The sequence below is a fragment of the Lacerta agilis genome, chromosome 1, assembly GCF_009819535.1.
Source record: "Lacerta agilis isolate rLacAgi1 chromosome 1, rLacAgi1.pri, whole genome shotgun sequence".
Taxonomy (NCBI): domain Eukaryota; kingdom Metazoa; phylum Chordata; class Lepidosauria; order Squamata; family Lacertidae; genus Lacerta; species Lacerta agilis.
Genome location: NC_046312.1, coordinates 30,675 through 51,933, shown reverse-complemented (window position 1 = coordinate 51,933; position 21,259 = coordinate 30,675). Strand labels below are relative to the sequence as shown.

The following is a 21,259-nucleotide window of genomic DNA, read 5'->3' as shown; positions in this document are numbered from 1 at the left end:
TCTGCTGTGTCAAAGTTGTCCTCACAGGAGGTCTGCGGTAGAGTCTACCCTCCATGGACTTAACGGCTGAGGTCCTCCAGAGCAACCCACACACACCCCTCCTCCGTGGGGCAGATGCAGCAGCCATAAAACTTCCATGAAAGCTGACCCTTGGGCTGTGGAGGACCACGCAACTTCCAAGGACGGTTTGTGCTGCCCTGAATAAGGCAGATCTGAGGCGGCCGGTGAGTTGCAGTTTCAGACCACGGAGCAGACACAACAGCTGGTGCAGCAGAGGCATCAAGTGGCAGCTGCCGTGGCAGAGCTGGCCCCGCCTCCCCCGTGCTGGAGGCGCAGCTTTCCTGCTTTGGAGAGGATGCGGCTGTCTCTAGCAGTCCTCGCCTCTGCCGGCTCAAAGGTGTAAGAGCCCAGAAAGAGGTTCGGGGGGAGGCTGCTGCCAAAGTAGAGCTTGCTGTTGGAGGCCACGGCCTGGTACCTCATCAGCTCCAGGAAGGCAGGTGTCAGTTTCAGCTACACAGGGCAGGGAGGGAGAGGAGAACAAATGAGGCAAGGATTTCTGTGTCATGAGCATCCACAGGATACTCACGGTGCAGCCATCCTTCCAATTATGCATTTCTGAGGCAAAATCATTTTCCTTCTCTGAGAGGATGGCTCAGGATCCACCCCCAGCATACACGGGCAGCCAAGAGTCAACACTCACCTTGTTCGAGGCAGCTGCTCTCTGGGCCATGTAGAAGTTGGCGTTGGCCTTCGCCTTCTCTCGCGCCACGAAAGCCGTGTCTGGGAAGGGACCAATGAAGGCAGCTCAGGAGAAAGGAGTATCACCAGGGTGCCCCATGGGGATATGGTCCTGGAAACCCACAGCAAAGCAACATCCCACTCAAGCACAGGCTGGTTTCTCACTGGTTCGACCCATGATGAAAATAATAAACAGCCCCAACCCCACGGTCCAGAGGATTCACCAGAGCAGAAAGCAGCCCCTTTTCTGTCTGGCTCCTCCCTGCCCACCTTGGTTTGGGGACCTGGCTTACGCTTTGCGCACAAAGCTTTGGGGACAAGACAGACACACCCACCCACCCCTTCTCACTCTCAACAAGACACACAGCTTGTGCAGGCTCTGCAGGTCTGTTTTTCAGGCTCAAGCAATCTTAAACCAATGAACACGAGTGAATCTGGAGCAAAGGAGCCCCTGCCTTGGGCCATCCCCAGGACATCAATGCTCAACTATGGCCAGACACCCAGGCTGCACCCGGACTTGGCTTCTCAGTCCCCAGAAGACAGGCAAAGTCCCAGCGCTCTGCTTGGCTGAAGACAAAATGCTTGTGGGCAGCACAGCCAGAGACATGGGGTTATTTGGCTCACAGCTTCTGCTTTGCAGGCAGGGAGGAGATAGAGGTAAGGGCTGCACAGCTACCTTCAAGCTCAGAAATTTGCTTCTCCATCAAAGTCTCCATGACCCTCTGCTGGCAATGAATCTTTGCCACCTGAGCCGCCTTCTCTGCTTCTGTGAGGAGAGAGCAGTCAGTCAAACACCAGTAGCACCAGCAGCCAAGGGCACAAATGCTCCAGAGCCAGGCAAAGCCAAGCCCCACAGCCAGCGTTCCAGGACTCCCGAGAGGAAATCCGTGGCAACAGCGCTCTAGCAGCAGGCATCCAAGAGCCCCAAAGGGCCCGCAGGACCGGCTTGTGACACACCATCACTGGGACCTCACAGGCCACGTCCTCTTCTCAGAAAGGCCCTGCTGGGCCTGGGGAAAGAAGACACTCTGGCCTCTGCCAGAAGGGAAGTCGTGGTCGACACAGGCCCCTCTCCAGAGTCCATGGCTCCAGGTTGTCTTTGCAACCAGGCACTAGCAACTGTTTGCCATGTTAAGCAATAAGCTACACAGCTGCCACAGGAGTCTCGTTCTGCATTTGCCAGAAACTGATCTTTTATTGCAGCAGCCTCCACGCTTCAGAACTCCTTGCCTATTGACATCAGGCAGGTGCCTTCATCACTGTGGACTTTTTGGCGCCTGCTAAGAATATTTGTTTAGACAACCCTGCCCAAAAATGTAAGATGTTTAATCCACTTTTAGCTTACTGCTGGTTTCAATTCTTATCTAATTGTTTTAAATTGCTGTTTTTAACTGCTTTTTCTGATTTTCTGATTTTATGCTTTTAGTAAACCACTTTAGGGTTTTTTAACCATCACATGGTATATAAATTGTATGAAACAAATATGGTGCTGTGGAGTTCCATTGTTCATGAGGTTTGCAATGCATTTTACTGAAATGCTTTTTGGATGTGTCTAGGCCCAGCCAGAAGCCTAGACTCTAAGGTCATCGTACCACACATGCCTCCCCCCCCCCATTTTCTGTCCCAAGGGAAGATAAGGGACCGGGGGTGGGGGGAGAGAGACTCTCCCAAGGAAGCCCCAAAGGGAGTCTGGTTACCTATGAGGGCCCTTTTCCTCTCCGTCTCGGCCTCCTTCTCCACCACTCTCTGCTTCTGGGTCGCTATCAGGAGCTTCGTCTTCTCTGCTTCCCTGAATGGCAAAACAGGAAAGGTCCCTCCCTGCTCCTCCTTGGTGTGGGGCCCCAGCCACCCTCCCCCCCCCCTCCTGCCCTGGGGAGGAAGGGTCCCTGGGAGGGGGTGGCTGACCCCTCCTCTGCTGTTTGCATCCCAAGGTGCTGCGCAAAACAGGAGCTTGGCCTTTAAATCCCCTCCAGCTTTTGCCCTGCTCCAGACTCACAAGTTTTCTTTTCCAGCACTGGATCTTGGCCCTTCCCTTCACTAGACAGAATGTTTTCTCATTCAGATACATGGCAGGTTTGGGGGGGAAACCCACAAGATAAACATTTGCACTTCAGATTGGCACTGGTCCTGAAGTTAATGAGCTGCCTGAGATGTTTTTCCTTCAGCCTTCCAGCCACATCTCTTGGCCTGCTCTGCCCAATACCTCCAGGCACCACAGGTGGTCTCCAACTCCTGCCATCTTCTGCCAGTTTACAGCAGTCCAACTGACGGCCACTACTTCTCCATATGCCAGAATCTAAACCCCAACTCCCCCGAATAACCATCTCTCTCTTCACATGCCCGCCCCTATGCCATAGAAGGGCCAGACCTGAGCAGTTTCAGGCACAGCCCAGGGCAATCCAGCAACAGCCTTGGTTGCTCCTTTCCTCTTTGCAGGGGCCTGGCAAGCAGAGACACTCCGCTCTGATTCTCCTGGCAACTGCAGGGGAGCCCAGGCCTGAAAGCCCTGAGAAGGAGACGCCAAGCAAAGCCGCCTGAGAGGCGCTTCTCCCACCCTGGCCTTGGCATCGGCTGCACAGAATGGGGAGAGACCTCTGAGAAAATAGTGGGCACAAATCCACAGGAGGCTGTCCATGTCTACGAAACCACGCTGTGGCTGTGTACTACCTTCATGGCTGGACAGAGGAGATACCTCAGGAGAGCAGGAGCTGAGGAGCCCAAGGGGGGTGAAAACTGGTGGAGTTCAGGTCCAGCCTGCCTGCCAGGGCTTCCCAGAAGAGGCGTTTGGTTGGCCCCCGTGGGAATCCTGAAATGCTGGCCTAGAGCCCCGTGGGAATCCTGAAACGCTGGCCCTGCACTTTGGCCTGACCCTTCTCTGGTGCTCTCAGCAAATACTCACACAAGTTCAAAATCTCTTCGGATGGCTTCTGGGATCTTGGGCTTCGTCACACGCACTGCCTGCACACACACAAAAGCCAGCAAACCTCGTAAGACTGCAGCAGCTCCCCAAGTGCAAGTGCCTCTGTTGCAAAGAAATGAAGTGGCCCCCTGCATCTGGGCCCATCCTGCTGGACTGGACCCCCCAGCCAGCAATATGGCAAGTTTCCGTTTTTGACAGAGAGAAGCTCTCCCTCCTCAACCTGCATCCCCACGCAGAGAAGTGGGCTAGTCCTAAATCCACCAAGAGCCAGGAAAAGGAAAAACCAAAGCTAAAAAGAGGAGGGGGGCACTACCTGGATGGTGAGACCTGGAGCCATGGCATTCAGATCCTGCTGCAGGGCCAACTTCAGATTTTCATCTATTTGATCTAGGATGAGGGGGAAGAAAAGATGAAAGGGAGCATCAGCCAAAGAGAGTCAGCTACACAAGAGTCCCAGCATTTCTCCAGCTGGCTCTGTGCTGCCTGCACTGACCAGCCGCAACGACTTCAGGTCAGAAATGCTCCCAGTCTCGCCTAGAAACGCTGCCAGGACTTGAGCCACAGGAATTCTGCATGCACCGCAGATGTTGCGCCACTGAACCACATGCGCCCCCTGTGCCAACCACAGGCAAGAGTCAATGAAGACACCAGACTGCCCTGCCAACTGCCCAGCTGTGGATGGGGCCCTCAGGCAACCCAGTCCAAGATTCCCAAAAGCAGAGAATCGGATCTGCCAGACAAGCCCAAGAGTAGCTGGCAAAATATCAGGATGCCATAATAAATATTGTTCTCACTATCAAGAGTAATTCTGTGGTGCACAATGTCCTGCTGCCAGCTGTATCTCTCTCCTAAAAATATTCTTCAGAAATCCCAAATTCCCCAAGCACTCCATCCCGGTCTGGTCATGCAGCCTCTTACCCCGCCTGCCGGACATCTAAGGAAGCAGGAGTGCAGATTCTGAAATTGGGGCAGGTCCAACAACACAAAGGGCTCCTGCATTCCTCCTAATCCAGCACCTCAGGAGGACCAGGAAGACCCAGCTCTACCTCTCCTTCAAATTAGAAACAGTGAGGGCAGTGAAAGTCCTGTATGAGTGTCTGGAGGCAGTTGGCGGATGGATGGTGGTTAATAGATTGAGGTTAAAGCCAGACAAGACAGATGTACTGTTCTTGGAGGATGGGGTGGGCAGGGGTCGGGGACTCCCTGGTCCTGAACGGCGTAACTGTGTCTCGAAGGACCAGGTGCGCAGCCTGGGAGTCATTTTGGACTCACAGCTGTCCATGGAAGTGCAGGTCAATTCTGTATCCAGGGCAGATGTCTACCAGCTCCATCTGGCACGCAGGCTGAGACCCTACCTGCGCGCAGACTGTCCCGCAAGAGTGGTGCATGCTCTGGTTATCTCTCGCTTGGACTACTGCAATGCGCTCTCTGTGGGGCTACCTTTGAAGGTGACCCGGAAACTACAACTAATCCAGAATGCAGCAGCTAGATTAGGAGTGGCAGCGGCCGCCGAGACCACATAGCACCGGTCTTGAAAGACCTACATTGGCTTCCAGTACATTTCCGAGCACAATTCAACGTGTTGGTGGTGACCTTTAAAACCCTAAACGGCCTCAGCCCAGTATACCTGAAGGAGCATCTTCACCCCCATCGCTCAGCCCAGACACTGAGGTCCTCCTCCAAGGATCTTCTGCTGGTTCCCTCACTGCAAGAAGCGAAGTTACAGGGAACCAGGCAGAGGACCTCGGTAGTGGCGCCCTCCATGTGGAACACCCTCCCCTCAGATGTCAATGAAATAAACAACTACAGTGGTACCTCGACTTACGAAGATAGTCCATTCCGAAGGCGCCCTTGTAAGTTGAAATCTTCGTAAGTCAAAGGCGCTATCTCGGAACGGAAAAAAAAATTCGCAAGTCAAAAAAACCGCATTGAAAACCTCATAAGTCGAGGTATCGTGCCACCGCTTTCCCTTCGTAACTCGAAAATTTCGGAAGCGGTGGCCATTTTTTTGCTTCCGGAACTGATTCCGAAGTCGAAAACGTCGGAGGTCGAGTCACTCGTAAGTCGAGGTACCACTGTATCTGATTTTTGGAAGACATCTGAAGGCAGCACTGTTAAGGAAAGTTTTTAAGGACTGAAGTTTTTATTATTTTTTAGATATGTTATAAGCTGCCCAGAGTGGCTGGGGATACCCAACCAGATGGGTGGTGTATACCTATTTTTTGCTCCATAAGATGCACTTTTTTCCTCCTAAAAAGTCGGGGGAAATGTCTGTGCGTCTTATGGAGCGAATACATGGTCCCTGGAGCCATATTGCCCAGGGGGGAAAGGCAGATCCTGCTTTTTCTGTTTTAGAAAGAGCTAAAGGCTAACAAGAGGGGAAGAGAGTGTTGAAAGGAACCCGCTCAACAGCTGATTGCAGGAGATTGGGAGGGAGATAAGGGAGCTAGCTCCCTTCCTGCCCCGCCCAGCCCCCTTGCACAGTAGTTCCTTTGGGAGGGCTGAGGATCCTGGGAAATTGAGTTTTTCAGCCATTTGGGGCTTTCTGTTACTTTTCCTTTTGCTTTCTATTACTTGCTGGTGCTTACTGGTTTGCTTTCTTCTTGCTTCCTATTACCTACTGGTGCTTACTGGTCTGTACTGGTTTGTACTGGTGCTTACTGGTTTATACTGGTTCACTTTCCTCTTGCTTCCTATTGCTTGCTGGTGCGTACTGGTTTATACTGGTGCTTACTGGTCTGTACTGGTTTGTACTGGTGCTTACTGGTTTGTACTGGTTTGCTTTCCTCTTGCTTCCTATTACCTGCTGGTGCTTACTTGTCTGTACTGGTTTGTACTGATGCTTACTGGTTTGTAAGCAATGCTTTTCCCCCTTTGCAAAAGCTGCACAAATCTGAACTGATCCTCAAAAAGCAGGGCTTTTCCCTTTGCAAAAAAGCTACAAAACTTTGAGCTGATTCTAAAAAAAAACACATGGGTTTTAGAGGAGGAAAACCAGAAAAATATTTTTCCCTGGTTTTCCTCCTCTAAAAATGAGGTGCGCCCTATGGTCCGGAGCGTCCTATGGAGCGAAAAATACGGTATATGAGAAAATATCATCATCATCATCGTTATCAGATGAGAGCTGGAAGACGATGTCCTGACCCAGCAAGAGGCACAAGACCTCTGTGGGCTTCCTCTTCCATGCAGTCCCAGAAGAGGAGAGATGGAACTGTGTAAACATCCTTGCTCCATTTCCAATCCACTGGATGTGCTTTGGGGAAACGGTACCAACAAAAGCAAGCCCCCTGTCACCTGCTTACCAAAGAGCTCAATGTAGACTTCCTGGAGGGTGTGGGCACTGCAGAACTGGTTGAGCTCATGATGGACTTTGTTGAAAATGAGGGTCTTGTCATAATCTGCAGTGTAGTTCTTCACAACATCATAAACTAAGAAAAGGAACAGCAGAAGTATCACCGGAAAGTCACTCTGAAGCCATTGGTGCTCTCTTCACCTGTGTGGCAAATTCAAGATGCTGGTGCTCAGCGTTTCCTGAACACATGGGGGCTACCTATTTTTCGCTCCATAAGACACACTTTTTTCCTCCCAAAAAGTAAGTGGAAATGTCTGTGCGTCTTATGGAGCGAATGGTGGTCCCTGGAGCTGAATTGCCCAGGGGCCAAAAGCAGGTCCTGCTTTTTTTAAAGAAAGAGAGAGAAGGGAGTGTTGAAAGGACCCCACTCAGCAGCTGATCAGCAAGAGATCGGGAGAGAGATAAGACTCCGCTCCCTCTGGGCCCCGCCCCCTTGCCCAGGCCTCCATTGTTGAATGTGCCAGCAGAGGGAGGCTGTTTCCCCAGCCACATGTAACTGGCTGATTAGATTATCTTTCTGCAAACTGTAGAAAGGGCTCCTTAAGAATCTGCAGAAATGTGAGTTGAATCCCATAAAAATGGGGCTTTTCCTCTTGCTTTCCCCCCTTTGCAAAAGCTTTGCTTTCCCCCTTTGCAAAAGCTTTGCTTTCCCCCCCTTTGCAAAAAAGCTTTGCTTTTCCCCTTTGCAAAAGCTTTGCTTCCCCCCCCCCCTTTGCAAAAAAGCTTTGCTTTCCCCTCTTTGCAAAAAAAGCTGCACAAATCTGAGCTGATCCTCAAAAAACCAGGGCTTTTCCCTTTGCAAAAAAGCTGCAGAAATTTGAGCTGATCCTCAAAAAAACCAGGGCTTTCCCCCTTTCCTCCTCTAAAAACTAGGTGCGTCAGGAGTGTCGTATGGAGCGAAAAATACGGTATTTCTCTGAATTAATCACAATTTCTAGCTAACAAATGAATATGACTTGTAAGTATAAAAGGTTGTCCACACATTTGAAGCCAGATCCTAGCTATATTTACTCAGAAGGAAGTCCAACTGGTTTTAGTGTGATTTACTTGCAAGAAAGTGTGCTTAAGGCTGCAGCCCCCCCAAAATGGCAGTGGCCTAATGAGCAAATGTCCTATTCTTTACTCAGCAGTTCCAAAGTGAGAAGCTCTAATGAAAACATTACAATGTGATGTTACAGGAGACTGATAATATTTTTTCCTCCTACGTCAACTGCAACTGAAGGCTTCTATACAGAAGTCCACCTTTACAAGTCCAGTGAGCAGCAGTTCCCAACATCCTGCAAAGCCTCGCAGGGACTGTGGTGAGAGCCAGGCCCCAGTGGGAGTCAGTCTCTCCTTTTTCCTAGAAGCCCAGCTGCAAAGCTTCTTCTCAGAGCTCACCCTCTGCCTTCCCCAAGAAGCCCTGTCCTGCGCTCCTTTTTCAGCTGGTGCCCTTCCGGACCCCACTTCCCTTCTCTTCCCCCTTCTCCTGCTGCCCCAACCACCACCCCACCCGCCCCGCAAGAACAGCTCTGTCCAATGCCTCCCCTGTAGGTGCCCAAGGAGAGTCTCTCTCTCTCTGCCTGCTCAGCATGCCCCAAACACACCTTTGACTCTGACAGATTCAGAAGCAATTTAGCCTTTTCGGCTGGACCAAAATCAGTTCGTTCAGAGGGTGGTAAGTCTTGCTCATGCCAGTCACCAATAACAACACTGAGGAGCATCAGCTTCCGGACCCTCGCCCCTGGCTGTTTTCCATCAACCTAGCAATCCTTACTGGGCCAACATCAAAAGTCAGAAACAGTCAACAGGAAACCCTCCTTTCAGCAACATGAGCCCCTCCAACTTCCCTCTGCAAGCCCCTTTCCATGCCCGCCAACCCTCCACCTCCCTCAGCTCTCTCTGCTGGTGAGCCCACCCGCCCCTGTCTCCGAGGGGCTCTGCTTCTCTCCTTCCTCCAGGATTTGCTTTCAGGCACAGGAAAAGGAACCATACCTGCATGTGGAGCCAACATGTTCACCACCTCTATCCGATCAATGTAGATCATGACTCCTCCACTGCAAGGAAAAAGGAGGAAGATGAGCTACGCCACCCCTTGGGGCAAACTCAGTTTCCTGGAGCCTTTTTCTACACCGAGAGGGAGAGAGGCAGAGACAGCGTGCACAGAATTTAAGTGCAAGAGAGCCGGGGGTGGGCAGGGGGCTGATCTGAACCAGCTTCCTGCTCTCATCTCAGGGTCGGAACCAGGAGACCCCAGATGACCTTTGGCCCTCAACAACAGGCACAGGAGCGAGTGGCACAGACCGCCCAGCTGGGCTGCTGCACCAGCAGCACTTCCCTCCACAACACCAACTCCCGCCAGAGCCAACGAAGACAACAGCCTTCGCGGTTCCTCACAGCCTGTGTCACAGAGCGGGTGGCAATGAAGCCGCCAGCCGAGTGACCTGGAGCAGACGCAAAGCCCATGGTTATTGCACTGCTATCGGCACAGACTGAAAGTCAGCCTACACATCTACTGAGCAACATGCAAGAGAAAATGAAGAGGAAGCAACACAGGACTCTAGAGGCAGCCCCAGCTCCCTCCTTTGCCTTCACACTGCTACAACTGAATGATAACTGGGTAGCCTGGCTGCATCCAGCAGCTGCCAAGAACCAGACTGGGGCACCGCCAAACAGCTGACTAGTCCCCCCAGGCAAGATAAAGGCCAGCAGCCCCACAGGAGAGCATCTTTCCCAAGATGAGCTCAGGCACCACCGCACCCAGCCTAAGGCACTCCTCCCTACACAGCCTCGGACGCAGCAAGAGCCAAAAAAAGGGCGACCCACCTAGTCCCGCAGGGCACGTTTTTCACTTCGTCTGTTTGCAGCGTTGTCTGAAACAGAAGAGAGACTGAGCAGCCCCGGGGGGGGAGGGCGGAGGGTCCCTGCGAACCCCAGAAGCAGCAGCTGGGCTCAGGGAAGAGGGGGGGGGAGAGAACCTGGAGCAGGGAAGGTCCCGCCTGTTCCTCCCCGGCAGGAGCCCCACGCGGGTTGGCAGAGGCCCCTTTTCCTGCCTGGCAGCTGGCAGGGCGGCGGCTGCCAGTCAGAGCTTCCACACACACACACCCCGGGGAGATACAGACCTGGACGGCTCTGGGCGTGGTGACGAAGGGCAGCATGAGGTGGTAGCCAGGGCCGCTGAGGGTGGCCAGCAGCGCCCCGCCCCTGGGGGGAGAGAGAGGGGGCTGAGCGGACAGGCCGGAGGGGGGTCGGGGGGGGGGTCCCTGGGGGTCTCCCCTCCCCCCCCCCTCACCTGTAATAGACGGCCAGGTGCCCCTCCTGCACTTGGTGGACGGAGGCGCCGAGCAGGAGGAGCAGCGCCGCCGCCGCCCCGGCCAGACTCGCCCCGGCGCCGGCCCAGCGGGGAGGTCGGGCGGGAAGGGAGCGCGGCGCCGGAGGAGCCGAGCCGGGCCAGCGACGGGCGTCCCCCTCCCCGGCCAGGCCTCCGCTGCTCCCACCGCCGCCGCCGCCGCCGGACATGGCGCTTCCTTCCTTCTTCCCTTCGCTCTTTCTCTCTCGGGGCGCCGCACGCGCAGAAGCGCCTCTCCCGCCGCCGCCGCCGCCGCCGCCGCCTCTCGCTCCTGTTTCCCGGGGGGGGGACGGAGGACTTTGGGCGACGCACCGCCCGCCCGAGCTGGAAGTGCTCTGGCGCCGCCCCTTCCGCCGGAAAGAGGAAGCGCGAGGGAGAGCTATGGCGCCTGGAGGAGCCCTGAGAGTGTGAGCCCGATACAGGCCGGCCGAGCGAGCCTCCTCTCCTCTCCCCCTCCGTCCGCGCGGAGACCCGCCTTCCTTCCCCCCTGACGCCCCTTTCTCTCTCTCTCTCTCTCCCCTCCAGGCTGGTCTGCGGGGACGTGGAGGGTCGCCTGGGCTCCCTGTACAGCCGCGTCCAGGCGGTGCAGAGCAAGAGCGGCGCCTTCGACGTAAGGGCGCCTCTCCCCCTCTTCTCAGCGGCGGGGCGCCGAGTCTCCCCTTCGGGGCCTCCTTCCTGAACGTCTCCCCTTGGCCTTCTCTTGCAGCTCCTCTTGTGCGTGGGGAACTTCTTTGGCTCGGCTCAAGACCCGGAATGGGAGGAATACCAGACAGGAGCCAAGAAAGGTAGGGCGAGGTTGCAGGAGACAGGAAAACGGGGAGCTGATACAAAGCTGAAAATGAATGAACTGCAGCTAAAATCTTATGTTCACTTTTCACATGGCCTAGTCCTCATCTGTATACTGCAAAAAACAAAGCCATGCTTCCCCTGCCCGCCCCCCTAATATGCTTATGAGGGTCCCTTCTCCAGTCTTCAGAGAGTGGCTGGAAGTGGGGAAACAGAAAAGGGTCCTCCTTTCCTTCCACTCTGTAGCTTTAATCTGAAATTTTAGGCACACTCCTGCACCTAGAGCTCAGAAACTGCTCATGCTAATGAAATTACCTGTCACAAAATGCGCCCAGAACAATGGGTGTTTCAAACCCTGACTCCAAGCCCCTCTTCCCTCACCTCAGGCCGTTTTCCAGCCAAGGTGATGATCTGTGTCTGGGCTGCGGCCCTTCAGACTTTCACTGTGGGGTTACACATCTGCATCCTTCTCCCTGTGAAGGACCCCTTTCTACGTAGGAAGCTCACTCTCTTGTGGAAGCTTCCTCTAGCCTACCACCACGGTGCCCAATCATATCTTTTTCAAAAGCCAGCACTTTCTCTGAAATGTCTGTGGAGAAAGAAATTATTATTATTATTATTATTATTATTATTATCATTATTTATACCCCATCCATCTGGCTGGGTTTCCCCAGCCACTCTGGGTGGCTTCCAACAAAAGATTAAAAATACATTAAAACATCAATCATTAAAAACTTTCCTAAACAGGGCTGCCTTCAGATGCCTTCTAAATGTCAGATACCGTAGTTGTTTTTTTGACATCTGTTGGGTGTTCCACAGGGCAGGCGCCACCACCGAGAAATAACTGCCCTGCAAAGTTCAGCTCATGTGGGCCACAGTGGCTTTGTCTTCCTCAGCTCCTATACAGACATACGTCTTGGGTGCCAACAACAGTGAAACAGCACAATGTTTTCCAGATGCCAGCGGATGCGAACTAGCGGAGAACATCACTTACCTGGGTAACTTTATGCTTATTGTTTATTACATTTAATTAAGAGGAAGGAAAATAATGTCTGCGAGTAGCTTTTTTAAGTTACAGGTGGGTAGCCGTGTTGGTCTGCCATAGTCGAAACAAAATAGAAAATTCTTTCTAGTAGCACCTTAGAGACCAACTGAGTTTGTTCTTGGTATGAGCTTTCGTGTACATGCACACTTCTTCAGATACAAGTGTGCATGCACACGAAAGCTCATACCAAGAACAAACTCAGTTGGTCTCTAAGGTGCTACTGGAAAGAATTTTCTATTTTGTTTTAGCTTTTTTAAAAAAATACAGAGAGATTAATCAGTTAAAAGCCAGATTTAAAATGATGTACCATACAGAATCCTAAAACTGCTCGTCCAACAATCCAATAAAAAGGATGATCCTTCCCCATGCCCACTAAAAGATGAGCACCACAGTAGAGGTGAAGAACCACCAAAGCCCGAGCAAATAGAAAAATTTCAGGCTTGCACCTAAAAGCTGATGAGGGGAGGAGGAGCTGACTGCTCTTGGGACTCAGGCATGGTTTGGGCCCCGATTTAGGGCTCTGTGGGAACCATATTTTGTATTTCCTTCAAACCAGCAGGGTGTGGATTTTATCTGATCCCCATCAGAAATTGCTTCTTTTTCCAAATGGGAAGTTACTGTGCCAAACAAGAATTCTCACTTGGGTCATTCCTTGCTGGGGTCTGGGCTTGGGAGCAGGGCTACCATCTGCCCCATCTTTGGTGGAGAACAAAGATTTTTGATCTTCAGCCTTCTTGTTTGGAGGAGAGGGATGGTGTTCCTCTGACCTCTCTCAATGCCCCCAAGAAGGTGATGGTGTGGGGCTCCCCAAGGTTTCTCCCCCTGTTCACTCAGCCCCCACCCCACTCCATGCCAATCTACCTGACCCATGAATTGAATGGGTCATAACTACACAAGGATCTGCCAGGCTCTACCAGGGGCTGGGAAAAGACTGGGCATTTTTACTGGCCAGGGAAAAGTTCTTTCCAGCACAAGGCAGCGAGGCTCCTTCCCTGTCTCTTGAACAAATCAGAATTCCAGCATATACACCCAACTAGGATCTCTCTGGCTCTCCCTGTAGAATTAATTGTGTTCAGTCTTCAGGCACGTTGCTGGTGGTCAAAGGGTTCCATCCTGTTCTGTTCTGTGCTGTGCATGTAGGACGTAAAGGGGTATTCAGCGGAGCCTCTGGGCTGCAGATTGCCTACCTCAGTGGGACTGAGTCTACAGGGGGGGAACCAACTCCAGCCCACTGCTTCAGCACCAAGGATGTGACTGATCTCAAAACCTCCCTGCTGTCCACCTCTAAGTTCAAAGGTGTAGACATCTTGCTGACATCTTCTTGGCCAAAGGGAGTAGAAATCTTTGGAAATATCCCTGTAAGTATCCAATTTGGGGTGGAAGGGGGTTGTGTGTTCTGTTCCATAGAAATCCACATTCTGGTTGCAACCCTGACCACAAAAATATGTGGTGATGCAATACTGAACCCAGAGGATGGCAGTAGATAAATGTGGCTCAGTGTTGAAAGAAAATAAATGCTGACTACAAGAGTGGGATGCAGGCATAATAAATAAATTTTGCAGTGACAATAAAGTAACAGGAAATAGCCCAACCCTTTCTAAAATGGACAAAGGAAATGCATAACATTATATCCAAAACTGTGGTAAACAGTTATCAGCTCCAATAAAGTTTAAAATGGGGAGTGGAAACCAAATGCTATCATTGTTTCAAAAGTCTGAGAGAAGAAGAAAGTCTCCATTAAATTGAGAGCCGGAATGCCAGATGTGCTTCTGGCTGAAGACCCTTCTCAGGCCTGGGGCCCGCCATGGGGAAGCCACCAGGCACCAGCTTGAGATCAGACAAAGGGGGGGGTGCAGCTCGAGGCCCCCTTCAGAGACCTCCACAGGTGAGCCGTTTACCATGGAAGCCAGATGGCCTTTCAGCAGCCTGGGCCCAGATGTGGAGGGGGCTGTGCTGGAGGGAGAGGCTTTCTAGGAAGCAGGTTTACTTTCCCCAAGAAAACAATCCTTTCCTTCTGTAGTTCACAAACATGGGCAGAGGGGGACTTTCTTTCTTTGGGCTGCTAACAAATCCACAGAAATATGAAACAAAATACGTGTGTTTGTGTTTTAAACAGGGTGACATAGACACTAAGAAATGTGGCTCCGGCCTGGTATCTTTACTAGCTGCGAGTCTGAAACCAAGGTACCATTTCGCTGGCCTGCAAAAGGTCTATTACGAAAGACTTCCCTACAGGTACGCAGAGCCTGGGATAGCAGTTTGCTGACTGGCTGGTGTCTCTGTGTTGATGCAATCCCATGCATTAGGCCGGGGGGGGGGGGGATATTGTTTATTATTTTACTATTTATATAATAACTATTGCTGTGCATAAGTGGCCTTTTGAAATTCTCCAGGCAATTTCTTTGCATTGAGTCCTCTTGGAGAGGCAGATGGGGAATCTGCTTGCTACCCTGATATTTCGGGATTTTATAGAATTCCAAATTTGTTCTGCATTGATGGTTCTACCTGTAGCCCATCTCGTGCCCCTCCCATAACTGGAAAGTGGTGCTGTGAAGCAGGACACCTTTCAGCATGGGAGTTTTGGAATCTCCTTTCCTGGAGGCTTTCAATGTGTGGCTTGCTGAGCTTCTCTGGAAGAAGCTGAACTCTGTCCGGATTCCATGTTGACCTGTGCATGGCACTTCTTTGGTTCCTCTGGTTCCTGCTGGACTCTTCTCTTCTGCAGGAACCACACGGTTCTCCAGGAGGCAGCCCAGCATGTCAGCAGGTTCATCGCCTTGGCCGGGGTGGGCAATTCTGACAAGAGGAAGGTACAGAGAGTTCCGGGGACCTTCCTGTCTCCTCTGATGAGAATTGTCAAAGTTATCACCGTTTCATTGATGGAAACAAGTCAGTTTGCGTTTCTCCTGACTCTCTTTGCTGTTCGCTTCCTCCAGTATCTCTACGCCTTCAGCATCCTCCCAATGAGCTCCATGGAGCCTGCAGAGCTGGTCAAGCAGCCACAAGATGTGACAGAGAACCCCTATCAAAGGCCTGGGGGTGGCAAGAGCTGTGCCCATCTGCTGCTGGATGAAAAGGTACCGGGGGCGGGGGCTGCGCATGTGCATTTCCAGCAAAGGGCCCCCCTCGTTTGCTTCTGCATTGGAATTGTCTTCACACACTTTAATTGGCTTATCACTAATGTGTTTCCTGCCCCAAGAGGAAGGTGGAATATAAATCTGGCATGTATAAGAACATGTAAGGAGAGCCCAGTGGCAGGATCAGGCCAAAGGAGGCCCATTCAGTCCCACATCCTGTTCCTCTCTTGATGGCCAGCCAAGTGTCCACTACGGGGAGCCCACAAGTGGCACACCAGCCACTTGTGATGCCCAGCATTTGGGTTTGGGAGGGTTGGCCGTTTCTGGCCAGCCGGCGAGGTGATGGGCACATGGGGGAGGGAGGTTGCAGAGCTGGTGGCTTCAGCAGCCAGGAAATGGTCAGTAGAAGGGGCCATTCCCTTTTCTGCATCCAGAAGATCCTGGCCAGAATTCACTTCCATGTGCAGCAGGACTGCCCTTCTCCCCCCTGCATCCCCCAAAAACAGTTCATGGGGGGAGTACAGGGGGGGTTGTTCCACCTGGGGAGCTGAGATGCTTTCTCAGACACAGCCTTCATCCTGGCACAACACGTGAGTTCCACTGATCCTCCCTCTGCACTGCACAAGAGTTGAATTTGGATCATCTCCCAAGTTTCCTCCAAAAGAAACTCCCAGCAGGCTGCCTGTATGGCCCAGCTGTGCCCTGTCTGCTCGTCCTGCTCAATATTTTGGGGCTCCCCAGTCCCACTTTGCAGCTCCTTCAGAAAAGAGTTTTGCTCCTAGGGTTCCAAAGGAAGGATTGCTAGGCCTCAAAGTACATGGAAGCAGTCCTTCCCCAGTCTGCTCTCCAGATGGTGGCTTGATAGCAGCCCTTCTCCTTTCCTTCGCAGGAGGAGCCGGCTCCCCAGTTCTTCTTTGACTTAAGCAGCAAGCCAAAAGGAAGGAAGCGCCGCCAAGAAGGCGGGAAGGGGCAGCAGCCCAAGCGTGCCCCCGGCAAGCCCCGTGAGTACCAGGCCCATGCCTCTCTCCATGGGCTGGCAGCCCTTCGGCCAGATGGGGGTCAGAGGGTGGACTTCTCCCTTCAGGCCAGGAATTGGATTTGCCTTTTGTGTGGTTGCTTCCACACTTCTTCCATGGAGACCCTGACTGAGCAGCAGGCAGAGCCACTTAAGGGGGAGGCTCTAGACTTGCTGCTTACTTGTTACAACAAAGTACCAAACATAAAGGTAATTGCGCTACACCATTAAAGAGCACACACACACACAGTGGAGGCAGCTGGGGAAAGGACTCTGCAGATGTAGAGCCACAGCAAGAAAGGCTTGCACCACCCTCGCAGTCTCCCTCAGGGGGTCTCCTTTGTGGGAGAGGGGCTCCAGAAGATAACAGGGTCCTAATAATAATAATAATTTCTTATTTATACCCTGCCCATCTGCTGGGATTGCCCAGCCAACGGGATAATAATAATAGTAAGAAGAAGAAGAAGAAGAAGAAGAAGCAATAAAACATTAGGGCTAATCCCTAATTCGCAAAGAGCTTCCAAGGTCAAAACCAGCCCTTTGAATGAGGCTTGGAAATGCCCAATCAGCCAGCAGAGCTGTAACAGGATTCACGTTATAGGATCTGCTTGCCTCCAACCTGTCAACTGTCAAGCAGCTGCACAAATTCAGCCTTTCAAGCTGCTTCCAAGGGCAGCCCCCCATGAAGCACATTGCAGTAGTCCAGCCTTGAGGTTGCCAAGTTCCCCCTGCCCAGAGGGTCCCCATTGGGCCACTATCCTATGCTGAGAGAAGGGAGTTGTCTGTGGCTGGCTGGTGAAAGTGTCTTCCCACCTTGGGTGGGCTTTTGATCCTCAAGGGGGATGGGCTCCCTTTCTCAAGTCATCTTGAGCCCCCTCGTAGCACATGCCTGTTCTCTGCTTGTCAGGCCACCCCTGAGATCCCCATTGTGCTTGGGGAGTAGCAGTGGCCATGCCTTGGGGGCCCAGGTGCAAGAAGTGAGGGAATGTCAGCTTCCCCACATGAGTCCAGCACAGCCTTGGCCTGCAGGAGGGTCTTTCTGGAGGCCTGGCCCACCAAGTTGCCTGGAGGAAACAGTGCTCTTGCTGCCTCCTGCTGGCCATCCTGCGACACACATGTGAGTGTTTGTCTCTCCCCCCCCACCCACCTGCCTGTTTAAGCCCTGCCAACAGCCGCCTGCTGGTTTTGCCTTGCTAGCCCAGAAGTCGAGAAGCATTTGGTGGTGAGCATCGGCACGCACGTGAGTCCTTCTTTCTTCCTTGGTCCCTTTCGGAGCTTGCTGGGCATTGTGTGGGTCTGAGATGGGCTCACAGCTGAGGACAGGAGTTGCTGCAGCATGACTGAGATGCAGCGAGGCTGGCCATGACTTGGCCTCCTGGAGGGGAGGCTGCTAGGAAGTCTGGCAGGGAGGCTTGATTCCCTCTTAATGGGCTTCCCGTGGTTTTCTGTCCCGTCCCTGGATGCTCTTGAGCTGCTCTTTGGTATCTCTCAGTGTGCAAGGAAGCAGCAGCTGATCCGGGAAAACCTCAGCATGGCCACAGGGAGAGCCCCCTGCCGCCGCCACTGCCACAAGAGCCATCTTGGGGCTCTGGGCTGCTTCAGCTTTGGCCCAGCTGGTGTCGCTGCCGGAGCTAGGGGGGGGTGCTCACCCTTTGTGTTTCTCTGCGCCTGGTTCTGCTGCAGTGCTACCTGGCCCTGGCCAAAGGGGGCTTGACTCCAGACCACGTCCTCATCTTGCCCATTGGGCACTGTCAGTCGATGGTGGACCTGGGATCAGAGGTGGTGGAAGAAGTAGAGCAGTACAAGTCCACCCTGAAAAGGTTCTTCAGGGCCAGAGGAAAGAGATTTGTGGCCTTTGAGAGGAACTACCGTAGTCAACACCTCCAGCTCCAGGTGAGAGGCCTCTGGGTTAGTCCTTCGGGAACAGGCGAGGGATGGCCATGGGCGTGAGAGCAGTGGGGTGCTCCTCCTCCCTTTCCTTCTGGGGAGCAGATCGCAGTTGCTGCTGGGCTCTCAGAGCCTGGGCCGCTGTTGTGGCAGTTCTGCGTAGCCGGCCAGAGACAGTGTCTGAGCGGCGTCTGGCTGTCACAGAGAGTGTGGAGGAGGCCAGAGAGCGGAGGGCTCCTGGAGGGTGCAGAGTCCCCGGCTGCTGCTGCTCACCTCCTACAGCTACAGGAAAGCTTTCCTTTCCTTCTTTCCTCAAATTTCATAAGTTTAAGCCTGCAGGAGAGGCACTCTGCCTTTCACCATGATGACAAGCTATACTGAGGGACGCCCTGTGGGCCCCTGTGATGGCACTCTCAGCTTGCTTTGCAGTTCTGCTCTTAGGCTGCAATGCACCATGCCAAGTTCTCTGTGCTGTGATTCTCATCCCCCAGGTGGTTCCTGTTCCCCTTAACTGCTGCACTACGGAAGACATCAAGGAGGCCTTCATCGTCCAGGCGGAGGAGCAGCAGATCGAGTTGCTGGAGATCCCAGAGCACTCTGCTCTGAAGCAGGTAGAAGGAGCACACCAGGGTCTCCTGGGGCCACAAGGTCCATTTCCTCCATAGCAAGGCTGGAACTCCCCCTCCTTGGAGCAAACCCTGTGGGTGGGCCATGCTCAGAGACGGCTGGTGGCTGTGTGGAGCTACCTTTTTATGCAAAATTCATCTGGATGGCCAGGAATCAGAATTGCAGGTTTGGAAGGGACTTCAAGGGTCATCTGGTCCAGGAATCACAGCTAATCCAGGGGACCTCAGTCACCAGTCCTTCCTTTGCCACCTGCTCCATAGTCACTGACTGCAGAGTGGCTCACCTAACCTGGAGCCGTTTCTGCCTCTCTCCCCATCAGCTGAGGGGGACACTCACAAGGAAGTAGGCCTATAGCAGGGCCCTTCGGGGGGGTGGGGGAGGCAGGTGTAATCAGAGGAAGGCCTGAGAGTCATGCAGGCCCTGCAGCTGCTGCTGACAGATTCCTGAACGGGAGTCCTTTTGGCTTCCCCTTCTAGGCTGTGTGAAGACTCCTCTTCAGTGGCCTTTGGGGCAGCTGCCCAGACCATCTGTGTCTTGGGGCAGCCCACAGAGCCACTTGCACGGGGGGTGAGGGAGTATTGGCCTCTCTATCACTCCGTGGCTGCTTTTAAGGGTCTCCAGATTTCCTGGGTCCTGCTGCAGCCATGAATAATAATAATACAGTGGTACCTCAGTTTTCAAATGTAATCGGTTCCGGAAGACCGTTCAACTTCCAAAATGTTCAAAAACCAAAGCTGCAAGTTGGCTGCAAGTGGGCAGGGTCCTACCTTACCCCGGCGTGTTTGCTGCCTTTGGGGCAATGGGCAGAATAAACTTAGCAAATAACTTGTTGACACCTCTTCCAAGGCTGGGCCCAGCACCTCCAGCTCAGCCTGGGGCTGGCAAGGCAAGAAGGAGGCTGCTCTGGTGTTCTGTCCACCCTGAGCCTTGGGGTCCCAGCAGCGGAAATGCTGCCACAGAGATGTTCTGAGGCTTTGGGTTTTGTCTTTCAGATAGTCCAGCCAGGGACGCCTTATTTCTATGTGGAGCTCGATAATGGGGAGAAGCTCTTCCACCGTATTAGGAAGAGCTTTCCCCTCCAGTTTGGAAGGTTTGTCATTTGTACCCCCCCCCCCCAAATAGCAGGGGCTCTGAACATGTTGGGTGGTTGCTGAGCACCAGGATTCTCTTGGTCAGAGAATCTTAGAATTGTAGAGTTGGAAGAGATCCCAGTTGTCATCCAGCCCAGCCCCCGGCAATGCGGGAATCTCAACTGAAACCATCCAGCCTCTGCTTGGAAACCTCCAGTATCTCTGCCCCTTCAACCTCCCCCAGCAGAAGATGCCCCAATCAGGAATGGTTTGGGGAGGGGGCGGGAAGCCAACTGCTCTGTGGGCCTGGTGGGGTTGGGGGCGCTTGGAGAGAGCAGGCAGGGCTGACGCTTTCCTGGGTGTCCTCTCTCTTCCCTCAGGGAGGTCCTGGCCAGCGAAGCCATCCTGGGCATGCCTGGGCGGGCAGACTGGAGGAGCTGCCAAGCGGGGCAGGAGGAAGAAGCTGCAGCAGCCCAAGACTTCCGCCAGGCCTTTGAGCCCTTTGACCTCGCCCAGGAAGATTAAGGGCCAGGGCAGGACTGAGCAGGCGGCAGCACAGACCAGCTGGATCCTGCCCTCTCTCTTCCGGTGAGGAGCCTCCTTTTCCCTCCCTGCGAGGGCTCTTTTTCCACAGCCACAGAGACTTCCCGCGTGGAGGGAGTGTGGCCAGCCACATCCACCTGACCCCCACCTCACCCCAAATCAGCTACCATTGGCCTGTCTGTGGCTTCCAGAGCAGAGGTGGCTGCTGGGTCTAAGTGGGGGTTCTGCGCACAACTCCAGACTGTGCTGTGGAGGAAGGGAAGGCAGCTGTTCCCTCTGAAAGGGAGGCAGACTCATCCTACACAGAGCATCTCCTATGAGGTTCAGGGAGAGAGGGGTCTCTCTCTGCTACAAGGTCCTCCAGGGCACCCAGGCAGGACGGGCATTAGAAGCCATGGCAGGACAGACTCCTCTTCCCCTCTTCATGGCTTCGCTTCAGCTCAGAAGATGCTGCTCCTCGTTTCTGCTGGGAAATCTTAACTGCCGGCCAAAGACGGATTCCTAGGGATTGCTCTGGGGGGATGTATATAATTTGAACATATGCTGATTGTTGTACTGCAAAAAAAGTGTTTTGTCATAAGAAAATCCTCAAATAAAAGGGTGTTTTTATATATTTAAATAAATGGGCTGAGCCTGTCTGCTCCTGGCTAGTCGGTTGGGGCTGTGGCTATCAGAGAGGGAGGGGTGTGGAGGGGAAGGGGTGGCTAATGGCTGCTCCAAAGGACCTTCATTTCATACCAGCCGTAATGTGACAGCACAGAGTCAGGGGGTGTTGCCTTGTCGCTTCCTCTGGGCCCATTGACCTTCCCACCCATAGAGATACCAGCTGGAATGAGAGGAGCATTTTGGCTCTTATCAAATCCTAGAATCG

General features: G+C 53.2%; 2 protein-coding genes across 3 annotated transcripts; one reads left to right on the top strand and one right to left on the bottom strand.

The window, feature by feature from the left end:
* Nucleotides 1–2: 2 nt before the first annotated feature.
* Nucleotides 3–10,514, bottom strand: LOC117049743 (erlin-1-like). The gene is made up of 11 exons (XM_033154681.1): nt 10,282–10,514; nt 10,112–10,193; nt 9,816–9,862; nt 8,985–9,046; nt 6,961–7,086; nt 3,972–4,045; nt 3,638–3,696; nt 2,436–2,527; nt 1,415–1,504; nt 701–780; nt 3–510 (listed from the first exon to the last, which is right to left on the bottom strand). The coding sequence occupies exons 1-11, from the start codon at nt 10,506–10,508 to the stop codon at nt 280–282; spliced, it is 1,170 nt and encodes a 389-aa protein (XP_033010572.1). The 5' UTR covers nt 10,509–10,514; the 3' UTR covers nt 3–279.
* Nucleotides 10,515–10,668: 154 nt separating this feature from the next.
* Nucleotides 10,669–21,011, top strand: CWF19L1 (CWF19 like cell cycle control factor 1). Of its 2 annotated transcripts, XM_033154350.1 has the most exons (14): nt 10,669–10,745; nt 10,864–10,948; nt 11,045–11,123; nt 12,021–12,122; nt 13,310–13,527; nt 14,286–14,404; nt 14,895–14,979; nt 15,106–15,246; nt 16,136–16,247; nt 17,422–17,501; nt 17,945–18,154; nt 18,640–18,759; nt 19,768–19,865; nt 20,226–21,011. In XM_033154350.1, the coding sequence occupies exons 1-14, from the start codon at nt 10,720–10,722 to the stop codon at nt 20,368–20,370; spliced, it is 1,620 nt and encodes a 539-aa protein (XP_033010241.1). In that variant the 5' UTR covers nt 10,669–10,719; the 3' UTR covers nt 20,371–21,011. The 2 variants fall into 2 exon arrangements, with proteins under 2 accessions (XP_033010241.1, XP_033010315.1); XM_033154424.1 differs by lacking the exon at nt 17,945–18,154.
* Nucleotides 21,012–21,259: the final 248 nt, after the last annotated feature.